This window comes from Ailuropoda melanoleuca, chromosome X (genome assembly GCF_002007445.2).
Source record: "Ailuropoda melanoleuca isolate Jingjing chromosome X, ASM200744v2, whole genome shotgun sequence".
Lineage (NCBI taxonomy): Eukaryota > Metazoa > Chordata > Mammalia > Carnivora > Ursidae > Ailuropoda > Ailuropoda melanoleuca.
This window is the reverse complement of record NC_048238.1, coordinates 53,351,633-53,364,387: the sequence shown is the minus strand read 5'-3', so window position 1 is coordinate 53,364,387 and position 12,755 is coordinate 53,351,633. Positions and strand designations below refer to the sequence as shown.

General features: G+C 52.9%; 1 protein-coding gene across 3 annotated transcripts; it reads left to right on the top strand.

Annotated features, from left to right (window-relative positions):
• The first annotated feature begins 416 nt into the window (after window positions 1–416).
• CITED1 (Cbp/p300 interacting transactivator with Glu/Asp rich carboxy-terminal domain 1) lies at window positions 417–5,792 on the top strand. Of its 3 annotated transcripts, none has more exons than XM_011232682.3 (3): window positions 417–883; window positions 4,479–4,603; window positions 5,186–5,792. In XM_011232682.3, the coding sequence occupies exons 1-3, from the start codon at window positions 457–459 to the stop codon at window positions 5,711–5,713; spliced, it is 1,080 nt and encodes a 359-aa protein (XP_011230984.2). In that variant the 5' UTR covers window positions 417–456; the 3' UTR covers window positions 5,714–5,792. The 3 variants fall into 3 exon arrangements, with proteins under 3 accessions (XP_011230984.2, XP_011230983.2, XP_002925545.2); XM_011232681.3 differs by lacking the exon at window positions 417–883 and adding an exon at window positions 1,620–1,723; XM_002925499.4 differs by lacking the exon at window positions 417–883 and adding an exon at window positions 2,158–2,278.
• Window positions 5,793–12,755: the final 6,963 nt, after the last annotated feature.

Below are 12,755 nucleotides of genomic sequence, written 5' to 3'. Positions count from 1 at the left end.
CAGCTGATCACCGCGTCGCATCCCGCCAGCCTCCTCCTGCCTGGGATGACCACAGAAGAGAATCCCTCGAACCCAACCCCTGCTCGGACCTTCGAGGGAAGCCGCCGCTGCGGGATAGGCCCTCCATGAGGCTCTGCCCGGAATCCGGGGACCTTAAGGGGGAAAGGGACTCCCAGCCTCAGACCTTCAACAACACGGTGCGGCCCAAAGGGGGCAAACAGGCTCCGAGAAAGCCCTGCAGAAAACTCCAGTCATGCCCCGCCGGCACCAGCCCCGTCCCGTGTGCGTCCCTCTCCCTCGGGCCGTTCCCTGAGCCCCTCTGGCTCTCTCCTCCACCCCTCCCCAATCCCCTGAAGCCCGCTCTGGCCACCCCGCAAGATTTAGGTCAGAAAACAGACACTAACAGCTCTCCCTCGCCTCAGCGAAATTGCTAAGTGGAATTTATTGGGCAAGTCCATGCAGGGCGGTGGGGAGAGACCAGGTCTTGGGCACGGGCCCCCCGCAGCTTTAGAAGCGCAGGCGTCGGCCTGGGGCTCAAGGCTTAGAGTGCCCACGGCCTGGGCTCGCCAGCCCCACCCCGGGAACCGCAGACGGTCTCCGGCGCTGACGGACCCGCGGGGCCGCTCGGACTCCGTTCCCCAGCCGGCCCTTCGCTTTCACACGATCCGCGGTGACTGCACCAGCTTGAGCGCCTTTAAAGGGCCACACACGCCAGCCGCCGCTATAAAATGTTCCCAGCGGCACAGCTGCAGAAGGGGCACCGCTGAGCTGCGGAGAGGAGGCTCGCTCCGCCCGGCTGCCCGCCCGCAGCCCGCCTGCGAGGGGTCGTTCCCGGCGAGGAGGAAGAGGGCTGAGGAAGGCACAGCACCCGCTCTGGCCCTCGGTGAGCATCCAGTTCAGATTTTGCCATCAACTCGCCCACGAGCCAGGACATGTGCTAATAATGCCCTAAGCCGGTTATAAAGACGTGGAAATTGGGGGGAGAGGAAAAAAAGGGGGAAAGGGTCTGTCCTTCCTGGGATTCCTAGCCGAGTCCAGCCTGCTGCCGTGTGCGAGTGCGTCAGGGCTCTCCGGGCGGCAATGGGGGCTTGAGAACCGGGTCCCCGGCGCCGGGAAGGGAGCGCGGCGGCCGCCACCGCCACCGCCCCGGAGTCAGGCGCCGAAGCTGCGGGCTCCGGGGGGACTTGTTTTCTGTTTGAAAGCTGTTCTGCTGGGGGCGGAGGGGCCGCCGCCCGCCCGCCAGCGAGCCAGTTCGCTCTCCAGCGCGCCCGCCTGCCGGCCAGCCGGGCCGGGCGCCCGCTTCTCCCGGGGAGACCGCAGCACCTTTTCTCCCCGCGCCCGCGCTTTCTCCAGCTTGGCTTCCACCGACTTTCCTAATCGCCCGGACCGCATCTGGACGCTCCGGCTCCGGGGCTGCACAGAGCTCAGGTTTCCTTCGGGGACTGGAGACGAGAGGGGCTTTGGGGGCCGAGTTCAGCGGAATTGCGGGATGGAAGTTAATGAATTTGGGCAACTTGCCTCTTCCACCCAGCCGACCTTTACTCTCCCCCACACGCACGCCCACACACCCACGCACACCCACGCACACACCCCTCTCCCTATAAACGAGGGCCGCGGGGCCGGGCCGCACACTCAGTCCCTGCCTCGCTGAGCGCCGGACTTGGAGTCAGAGAGACCTGGCTGCGAATCCCGGCTCCGCCACTTTCTAGCGCTGTGACCTTGGGCAAGTTACCGAACCTCTCCGAGGCTCTCTCACTCTTCTCGTACTGGGCTTATAGCACTGACTACGGGCGGCTTGACTAGGGGGTAGGCTCAGCCTGCGGCCGCGACGGATAGCTCAGCGGGCGCTCAGTAAGTGTTGGTGAGGCGCGGGAGTGGCCGCCACCGGCGCTGAGTGCGCCCCCCGCGCGCGGAAAGACAAGGGGGCCCCAAACTCGCGGCCGAGGCCGGGACCCCGCGCCCCTCCCCGCCTGCCCATCCAGTCTCTACGATCGGTTCCTGATACAGCACTTGCGGGAGCGGACGCTCCGGGCCCCGGTGGCCTGGGTGCTCGCGCCCACCGTGCAGGGATGCTCCCGGTCGCCCCCAACTCCCGCAGATCCACCTGGGATGCGGCGAGGAGGGCAGCTGAGCTGTCCGCAAACAACGGGCCTTTAGTTTTCAGGTGGCGAAACTGACTGGTCTGGTTAGAGCGCGTCCAAGCCAAGCCGCAGTACTGTTTGGATTTTTAAATTTCTCCTTCTGAGTGAGAAAATAGCAATCGAGATGGAGCCATCCGGTTGGTGCCATTTTAACTTTTGGTCCCCCAACAGGTCAAAGACGCGGCCCCCTACCCGCCTTTCCCTTCTCTTTTCTTCCTCTCCCCTCCCCACCCCCATCTGGGCGGGAGGGGGCTGCCGGCCCTTGGGAAGACCCGTAGAGAAGGGAGGGCGGCGGGGCCGGGAACTGGTGGACGGGGCCCGCGAGGCGCCGGCGGGCGCGGAGGCACTTGTTGCTCTGGCTTGTGCAGCCGCCTCTCGCAGCGGTTGCGCAGTGGTCAGCTCGCAGCTTGGATAGTGGGCTGGGACGTTTCCGCGCTGCCAAGTTTTGCCTTCGGGTGGGCTGGGTGGCAGAGTGGGGACCGAAACTCGGGAAGCAGGGGCAGGGGTTCCGATCGAAATGCTATTGCCTCTTCGGACGGATTCAATAACACTTACTGAGTGCCCACAGAGCCCAGACCCAGGCCGGGGGTCAGGGCTGGTGGGGAGGTGGCGGTGATGGAGGCCACAGATCCGAATGGAAACGGGGTCCCGCCTAGGGGAGCTCCCAGCCTGAAGAGGGAGACATGGTAAAATCGTCTTCCCCAGGAACTGATATCAGAACAGAGATACTTTTTTTCTCGTTCTTTTTTTTTCTACTTTTTTTTTTTCCTCTCCTCTGTTTCTTTTTGTTATTGTTCCAGCTGTTGTTTTTTCTTTTGTACATTCGGGTACCTAGCGGCAGAAGGAAGGGAGGCTGGATAGGAAGGGGAAAAGATGGTCAGCGCCCCCCCCCCCCCGACATTTTTCTTTGGACACGAAATTGCTTGATACCAAGGTGCTGAGCTCTTGAAGATGACATGGATTAGACTCCTTGTCTTGTGATCACTGGCTTGAAATATTCTCCGGTTGCCTCAGAGAAGAAACAGGGCTTTCCAATCAAGCAGCAGTGGCAAACACAGAAACTGATTTTCTCGTGTTTTCTCCCCGCCCCCTTCTTCCTTTCTCTGTTTTTCTTGTCTCCCTCCCGTATAAATGGTGATGAGAAAGAGAGGTAGTGAGCGGTCACTTTCTAGAAGTGTCTGAACAGATTTCTAATGGCCACTGGGAAGAGGGAGGTGTGGAGAATTCAAACCTTGCTGGACAGATTAGAGATCCTTTTTAAGGCCCTGAAGAATCTTTGGGCTAAGAGGTATTTATAAATATGAAAATGTACGTCTCTAACTCATCATGAAGGCTAGAATATAGGGGGCTTAAAGAAAAAAAAAAAGCTTCCAGGAAAATAACTTGAGATTTTCAGAGATTTTTAGTTTTCTGGTTTGGGGGCATTCTTTTTCCCCTCATCCCCTTATCCTTTGGCACTTGAGCTAGGGAATCATTTCTTTAGGAGCCGGTTGGATCATTCCTGGTATGATGACTTGGCCAGCGGTCAGGTGAGGCATGTGGATATAGGAGTGCTAGATCCTGCTCCCAGAACCATGGCTATCTGATGGGAAAGCCATTGATTCTCTGTGCCTTGGTTTCCCTCCAGGAAGACTCGTTCCCACCTGTCACTACAGATGGGTGTGTCTGGGCTCAGAGCAGATATCCTGGGACAGTCCGGTGCTGCCCAGGTTGTCTGGGAGGCATGGAGGCAATTGAGACATTTCTAGCTGCTCTCTGGCTGCCTTCGTGCCCCGAGACCACCCTGATGGGCCTGGCTTCTCTCACACCCATGCGGGAAGCAGGGCTCTGGAGGCCTATGACGTTAGCTTTGGGGGCTCCTTCCTTCCCCAGGCTGAAACATCCAGCTTTCCAGTTCTTCCTTGCCCTCAGTCCTTTCCACTTTCTTCCAGTCCCAGTGGGGGTCCCAGGTCCCCAGCCTGGTGCCAGCGGCCCATTGAGAAAGTGTGCTACTTGCAGGGACATCCCTGCCCTCAGAATCAGAAACAGTGCACCTCACGCACACACCGGAGGCTCTGAAGTCACTCGCATGAGGAAACAGTCACGTGTGTCCCCTCTTGGTGATGTGGGCAGCTTGCTGCCGGGGGCAGCACCTGGCTAAATCAAGCACCTTTCCTGCCTCAGGCAAATGTTCTAGCTTGATCTCCTGCCTCTGCTCAGGTGGTTTCTGGTCTTGGGTCTAACCCTGTTACCATCCTTGCCTTGTAGCTGTGCGGAGTTGCCCTGCTTAGGGCTTTGCTAGTGTTGGCCCGGTCCGTAAAGCCTTTGTCCTTATTACTTCTTTCCCCTCACATACAGCACAAAAGCTCCAGCTGACAGCATCGTCTCCCACCAATTTATCCAACTTCTGCCAAGAGTCTGAAATGCCAACTATGTCGAGGCCTGCACTTGATGTCAAGGGTGGCACCTCACCTGTGAAGGAGGTAACTTTCGCCATCTTGCGGATGGAGACACTGAGGCACGGAAAGACGATCTGGTCTGGGCCTTGTGATGGGCCCTCCCACGCATGGTATCTTAGTGTCCTTTAGCAGAGAGGAGACAGCAGGGCTTTCTGTGAGGAGAATGAGAATAGCTTCTGCCTCAATGTGGTCAACTCGAACCCTCCGAGGTGTTGAAAGATGGCATAGAAGGGAACAGAGAAGCAGAAGCGGCACCAGGCTGCTCCTTTGAAGAGATTGCTGTGAAGCTGAGAAGAGAGCCAATGAGGTGCCCTTTTCAGAACGGTGAAGTGAAGGAAGTGTCAGGGGGAGAGAGATGAAAGCCACGGACCCATTTAGGATGGTGGGCGCCCAGGCCCGAGGACTTGGGTCTGAGCTCAGTGCTCAGGACCGTGGTGGTCTCAAAAGGGCACTCGAGCTGGGAGCCTGACTTGCCAGGGGGCCTTATTGCTCTCTCCCTACCAGCAGCCCCAGAGGAAGGGCACGTAGGAGCTTCCCGAGCCCAAAGAACGGTGCCGGACAAACCAGGAACGGGGGTACCAAGCTGTGCTTTCCTCTGTCTTGTAGGATGCCAACCCAGAGATGAGCTCGCTGGCCTACTCTAACCTGGGTGTGAAAGATCGCAAAGCAGTGGCCATTCTGCACTACCCCGGGGTAGCCTCGAACGGAACCAAGGCCAGTGGGGCTCCCACTAGTTCCTCGGGATCTCCATCTCCAATAGGCTCTCCTACTGCCACCCCTCCCACTAAATCCCCACCCTTCAACCTGCACCCCGCCCCTCATCTGCTGGCCAGTATGCAGCTGCAGAAACTTAATAGCCAGTATCATGGGATGGCTGCCGCCACTCCGGGCCAACCGGGGGAGGCAGGGCCCCTACAAAACTGGGGCTTTGGGGCTCAGGCGGGAGGGGCGGGGTCACTCTCTCCTTCTACCGGTGCCCAGAGCCCCGCTATCATCGACTCGGACCCAGTGGATGAGGAGGTGCTGATGTCGCTGGTGGTGGAACTGGGACTGGACCGAGCCAATGAGCTTCCGGAGCTGTGGCTGGGGCAGAATGAGTTTGACTTCACTGCGGACTTTCCATCTGGCTGCTGATGCTCCCTGTCCCTAAAGACGGAGGAACAAAGCCCCCGATTCTGTTGTAAATAAAAATAAAAGTTACGTACAAAGAGACGGGCAAGCTGGAGGTGTTCTTCATTGAGGTCTAAAGGTGTGCGGCGGGGGCTGACATACTTCTAGCAATTCAGAGGCCCACGGTGGGGTTGTAGCTGGCTAAGCTGGGAGGAAGCTGGACGGGGTGGGAGGACGGGAGAGGTGCAAAAGGGGAGGCAGCTGCTCACCACAATCTGCCTGCCACTGCCGCTGCCCTTAAAATCTCCCCAGGGCCCAAGTACCTGGCCTCACTGCCCCGAGACCTCGGGAATGCTGTTCTACTCAAAGTTGAATACAGGGGCTGGTCAGAGGCAGTCTCAGATGAAAGGCTCATTCAGACTTCCTCAGCCTCCTTGCCACTGGCACATCCAAGCCTAAAGCTTTGCCCCTGGCCACATGGTACCCACTCTACAACTCTACAGGCCACCCTACTCACTCTCTAGGCCCCAGGCTAATCGACCCATTAAGGGCACTCTTTCGCCCTGTTGCCCATGGGCAATAGATGGGACCTAAGAAGCATCCTATGACTTGGGAGCTCAGATTTCTCTGGAAAACTGCAAAAGTAGCAGATTCCCATGGTGACACTCTGGGATTCTAGGTGCCTTCTTCAAGTCCCCCGGACAGTTGTTCGACCCTTCCCTCCAAGCCCGGGACACTCAGCTGGCGTGAGTGTCCTCCTAACTCTGGGCTTCCTGGCCCACCCTGTGCGGGGACAGCCTGTTCCTTTAGGACAGCCTCTTCATCTTAGAGATATGGATTAGGGCTGGGCTTGACAAATTCAACGTTGAGGAATATAGCCTTTGCTCTTAGATTAACTGCTGAGGAGGCAATGGCTTCAGAAGCATGCCCAGTGGGGCACCTGGGTGGCTCAGTCGATTAAGCGTCTGCCTTCGGCTCAGGTCATGATCCCAGGGTCCTGGGAGCGAGCCCCATGTCGGGCTCCCTGCTCAGCGGGGAGCCTGCTTCTCCCTCTGCCTGCTGTTCCCCCTGCTTGTGCGCGCGCGCTCTCTCTCCCTCTCTCTCTCTGACAAATAAATAAATGAAATATTAAAATAAAAAAAGCATGCCAAGTGACAAGACGGTAGCACTGAACAGGATACTGGCCTTGGGAGTGCTGGCCCCATCTGTGGGTTGACCCAACCCAAGAGCCTGGAGGCTCCTCTTACCCATATTTCAGACTCCTAGAGACATTCTCCCTTGGATATGGTAAAAACGAATCGATTTCTCAGGCCTAGCGTCAGGGCCTGTCCCATAGCAAGCGTGTTCAAAGCACTTCCCACTGGCAGAGGCAGGGCATTGGGTCCCCCACTCCCTGAGCACCTGTTCTAACAGGGCCAGGCACCCTGCTAGGCACTGGGAGCTTGAGTGAGATAAAGTTTCTCCCTCTGAGGATGCTCACCATCTAGAAGGAGAAAGGCATCAACAAATTACCATAAAGCACAGTATTTGCTATAAGACAGGGAAAGCGCTATTTGATCCCAGAAAAGGAAACAGCTCCATCTGCCTGGGAAGTCTGGGGAAGGCTTCCTGGTATTGAACTGCTTCATTTGTTTGTTTTCCCATCTCACAAGTAATAAATACATGATATCATCGCCTTGTGAAAAGTAGAAACTTGACAGATAAGGCCAAAGTCCCCTTTCACCAACTCTCTCTCTCCCTCAATCCTGATCGCCTCGTGCCCTCCAGGGAGCTAGCGGCTGTTTATCTGCGTGTGGTATGTCTTCACCGGCCTCGCTCTGTGCCTTTGCACGAAGACATAGCTACCCTTAGAAACAGTCGGGGTTTACGACAAGACTAAGGTCTGCCAGGGAAAGAACGAGTGAGGGAAAAAGCTGTGTGCAGGTGCAGGTTCCCGAAACGGGCTGTGATGGCTGCGAATTCAGGGCTGACAGGAGTTTGGGGGGAGACGATGCAGAGGAAGTTTGCAAGAGGCAGAGCGCACAGGGCCAGGTGAGGAGCGCGTCTTTATCCTTAGTACCCCCCGGCCCCATGGCTGGGGGAGAATCTCAAAGTTTGTAGGACAGCAAAGAATTAACCCACTTTTATTTTTAGGGTGTTCCCACTGAAGGTGGATGGTTAGATCCATCTAAGGCTTCCAACAGGAAGACGTGCGGTGAGGCAGGGGTAGGAAAACAAAGAGAAGAACAGAAGCCTGGAAGAACAGGGCAGGGTTGAGGGCCTGGGGGTCTGTGTGTGGGGAACAGGACAGGATCGGGGGAGGCAGGAAGTGAAGGGGAAGGAGGGAAGCTGTGGTTCGCAGGCGGATTTCAGAATCTGGACAGCTCTAGGGTCCGGGTGGCCTCAGGAATGAACTCTAAAGCAGAATGGCAGGATGTGGAAGGAACGGAACCCCTAAAAGTCTGGAGGGTTGGAGGTCCTTCCCCCTGCTGGGGCCTTTACAAAACACAGTTCTGGCCAAACAAAATAAGTTAGCAGGCTGGATCCAGCACGCGGTCCCCAGCTTGCTACCCCTGACCTCTGCAAGCTCTGATGCTTCCAGGATGCCAGCAGCCCTTGGGGTGGGGAGAAGCCCAAGCCAAGGGCCAGTGCCTTGGTGAGGGGGAGGGGCTGCCTCAGGATCCTGGAGGTGACAGGGGTGCCGTTCGGGAGCAGGTGGTGACAGGGAATGCACTGGGTGTCCCTAGAGAAGGCACGGCGGAGGGGGGAGAACAGGAACTTGGACGTGGCAATCCTGTCTCCCAGGGCCAGGGGACCAGAACTGTGGCCAACTGGGCAGCCTCCTCTCCAGAGGGTTTGGAGGGAGGAAGAGGCAGGGAGCATCCTCTAGGGAGAGCCAGGGCTCTGCTCAGGTGAGGTGGGGGAAGGGCTCAAGGCAGTAATTGTTTATTGTTGGAGAAGGGGCAGGAGTGAGGGAATGTCAAGCGCACAGCTGGGGAAAGGCAACGAAAGCTCTGCCCCTGCTCCACCACTTCACCTTCAGGCATCTCCCAACACAAGCAGACACATGCAGTAAGTTACCAGAAGATTCCTGAAGCCAGCTCTTAGTCTTGCCCTGAGGGGCCAGGAAGCAAGTTTCCCAGATGCCCACCAGTAAGGACCACTGCCTACCCTCAAGGAGCCCACAGCCTGGGAGCAGATGGAGATGTGTGGCCACGAGCACCTCCTGGAATCTAGGAGCTGTGTTGCTCCCTAAGGACAAACTAGGGGGACCCTCTCTCCTCTGTAAAGGAACTCACAGTCCAGCGGCAGAGACAGCCATAGTCTTGAAGGATGAATTGGATTTCCATAAGACAGTAATGCTGGTGGGGGACTGAGGGGGAAGGCATGGCCTTCAGGCACAGGGAGAAATTGAAGCACAAATAAAAAGATAAAATCAAGGCATGGTATAAACCAGAACCAAGGGTTAGAAAGCCTGCGGCTCTTTCAGGAAGGGCTGCGAGTCCAACAGCTTGACTTCCTTGAAGGGCAGAGGGCTGAGAGAAGGTAAGTTAGAAACAGATCTTGCAGGAGTGCCTCAGTGGCTCAGTTGGTTAAGCGTCTGCCTCTAGCTCAGGTCATGATTCCAGGATCCTGGGTTCGAGACCCGAGCCCCTTGTGGGGCTCCCTGCTCAGCGGGGAGTCTGCTTCTCCTTCTGCCCCTGCCCTTCCTCCACCCCAGTCCTCCACCCCCTCTCGTGCTCTCTCTCTCAAATGAATAAATAAGATCTTTAAAAAAAAATCAGGTCTTGCTGTTGTTTCTACTTTATTCCAGAGGCAAAGGGGAAGTTCTCATTCCACAAACACGGACTGACCACCTGGCGGCCAGGAGCACGCTAAGCACTGGGACTATGTGGTGAGCACATTGCCCGTGGGTCATGAAGCTTGAAGATTAGCAAGGAGAGAGACAACAGTCAAATAATCACACAGATCATTAAAATTACAAACCATGAGACATGACAGGAAGAAAAGGCGTAGGCACCGCGAAACAACAGAATAGGGGCTTAATTTCAACTGTGGTATCAGGAAGGGCTTCTGAAGGTTCTGAATAAGAGAGTGTCAGGGTCAGAGTTTGCATGAGGAAAATGAATCAGGCATAGTGTGCATGACAGATTGGAATTATAGAAATGCTAGAGAGCTGTTACGGTGGTCGAGGCAAGAAGTGACAAAGACAGGAAATTAGTCTATGATGAAAAGGTAGCATTTCAATGGAGAGTTGTTGTTCAAAGAGAGTTTCACTTTTGCAAGATAAGAAAGTTCTAGAAATCTGTTGCACAACAATGTGAATAACTTAACACTACTGAACTGTACACTTCAAAACAGTTAAGATGGTAAATTTTATGCCGTGTGTGTTTTACCACAATTTTTTTAAAGATAGCATTTCGAAGTAGACAGGAAGTGGTGGACTATTCAATAAATGCTTTGGGACAACCGGATATGCTCCCTCACAATATACACCAAATGAATTCCAGATAGACTGAAGATTTTAAAATTCAAAAATGAAACTATAAAAATACTAGAAGAAAATATGAGGGGATTTAAAAAGAAAATATTGAGGGGCGCCTGGGTGGCACAGCAGTTGAGCGTCTGCCTTCAGCTCAGGGCGTGATCCCGGCGTTATGGGATCGAGCCCCACATCAGGCTCCTCTGCTGTGAGCCTGCTTCTTCCTCTCCCACTCCCTGCTTGTGTTCCCTCTCTTGCTGGCTGTCTCTCTCTGTCAAATAAATAAATAAAATCTTTAAAAAAAAAAAAGAAAAGAAAATATTGAAACCAGGAGGCCTTCCCAAGAATGACACAAAACCCAGAAGCCATGGAAGAGATTGACATATTCAACCACATTTTTTAAAACTTCATGGCAAAAACTACTATTAAAAAGGCAAGATCCAAAGATAAACCATAAGCTGAGGAAAATATCTGCCACTCACTGTGAATATGGGAACAACTCTTACAAATCAATACTTCAAACACTACCAGCCAATATAAAAACGAGCAAGTAATGTCAAAAAATATCAAAATGAAATACACAAAAAGAAATTAAAATAGCTTCAAACCTGATCAGAAGATGCTCAAATGCACTTACACTAAAAGAAATGTATTTCAGGGGCGTCTGGGTGGCTCAGTCAGTTAAGCCTTTGGCTCAGGTCATGATCCTGCAGTCCTGGAATTGAGTCCAGAGTTGGGTTCCCTGCTCAGCAGGGAGGTGGGGGGGTCTGCTTCTCCCTCTGCCCCTCCCCCCTGCTCATGCTTTCTCCTTCTCTCTCTCACATAAATAAATTTTTAAAATCTTTTTAAAAAATTAAATAAGTAAATAAAAGAAATGTATTTCAAAACTATACTAGGGGATTTCTGGTCCCAGAATGAGATGATGTTGACTCACTTTCCCCTGCTCCTCTCCTTCCCATACAACTATATACCCTAGAAATTACTTAACAGACAATGATGAAAAGACTCTAAAAGTGGGAAAGAAGGTGGACTGGCTAAGAACCTTCAGACTTGAGGAACAATAATGTGGTCACATTCCTTGGTTTTCTTTCTTTCTTCTTCTTCTTCTTCTTTTTTTTTTTTGCTGGTATGAGAGATATTCATATATTTTAAGATTTTACTTATTTATTTGAAAGAGAGAGATAGTGACAGAGATAGCAAGACAGAGCACAAGCAGAGAGGAAAGGGAGAAGCAGGGAGCCTGACTTGGGGCTTGATCCCAGGACTCTGAGATCATGACCTGAGCCAAAGGCAGACGCTTAACCAACTGAGCCACCCAGGCACCCCGAGAGAATATATTTTTATTGAAGTATGGTTGACATGCAAAATAATAATAGTTTCAGGCGTACAACATAGTCATTTGACATTTACATACATTACAAAATGGTCACCATGATAAGTCTAGTTACCATCTGCCTCCTCGGTTTTCCTTTATACATATATAATATATATAAATATATAATAAATAAATATATATATACATATCTATCTATCTATCTATATATATCACAAGACTGGGTGCCAAAGAAGCCAAAACCACCAAACCAACAGTTACACACACACACACACACACACACACACACACACTCACGCACATGGACTGGAGACCTGCTGGGAGGTTGTAAGCCCTGCTCCACAACCAAAGTCCCAGAGGGTGGTCTGGTCTGCTTGCAGCAACAAAGCCTTGGGCTGTCTCAGTCCCAGCTCCAGGACTAGGACACCTGCAGACAACCTGATTTGCCTGCAGCAGTAGCAGTAACAAAGCCCGGTATCTCACTACCCTCCACCCAGGGGCATAAGGAAACCCAGGCACAGTGGCTTCAACAACCTTCGCCTCCCTCCAGAAGATCACCCAGCAAAAAACAAGCAGCGCAGGGAAGCACCTTCTGCCCCTGCAGACAGCACCTCAAGGACTGATTGGCAGCCCCAGGGACAACAGAAAAATGAAGCAGACCAAAAAACACCACGGTAAGGGTTTGGAAAACTAAACTGTCACTGGAACCACAACCCACAGAAATAGACCAGAACATACATGTTAAACCTAAACACAGTGGCTGCCTGCTAAAGTAGGAGATTGAAAGGGGATCAAGAGTCTCCTCACAGAACCAAAATGTCCGTGATGCAATAGAAAATCACTCATCATAACAAAAGCCAGGAAAATCACAATTTGAATGAGAAAAGACAATCTAGACACCAATACCAAGGTGAATCAGATACTAGAATTACCTGACAAGGGTTTTAAAGCAGTCATCATAAAAATACTTCAACAAGCGATTACAGATTCATTTGAAATTTAAAAAAATTTTTAATCTTAATTAAGAAATAGAAGTTATAAAAGGAGCTATGTGGAAATTATAGAATGAAAGAAAAATAACTGAAGTTAAAACCTCACTAGATAGACTCAATAATAGAGTGGAGGTGACAGAGGGTAGAATCAGTGAACTTGAAGACAGATCAATAGAATTTAGTCACTCTGAACTCACTTGAACACCAGTAAGCTGTGGTAAGTGTTGTATGTATACGATACTATCTAGAGCAAACACTAAGAAAACTACACAAGGCGAT

Excerpts from the sequence above, each read along its gene's own strand:
- CITED1 (XM_011232682.3), top strand. The coding sequence starts at position 457 with ATGCAGGGCGGTGGGGAGAGACCAGGTCTTGGGCACGGGCCCCCCGCA. Across the intron at positions 884-4,478 it reads AGCACCCGCTCTGGCCCTCG|CACAAAAGCTCCAGCTGACA; the intron begins GTGAGCATCCAG and ends CCTCACATACAG. Across the intron at positions 4,604-5,185 it reads GCACCTCACCTGTGAAGGAG|GATGCCAACCCAGAGATGAG; the intron begins GTAACTTTCGCC and ends TCTGTCTTGTAG.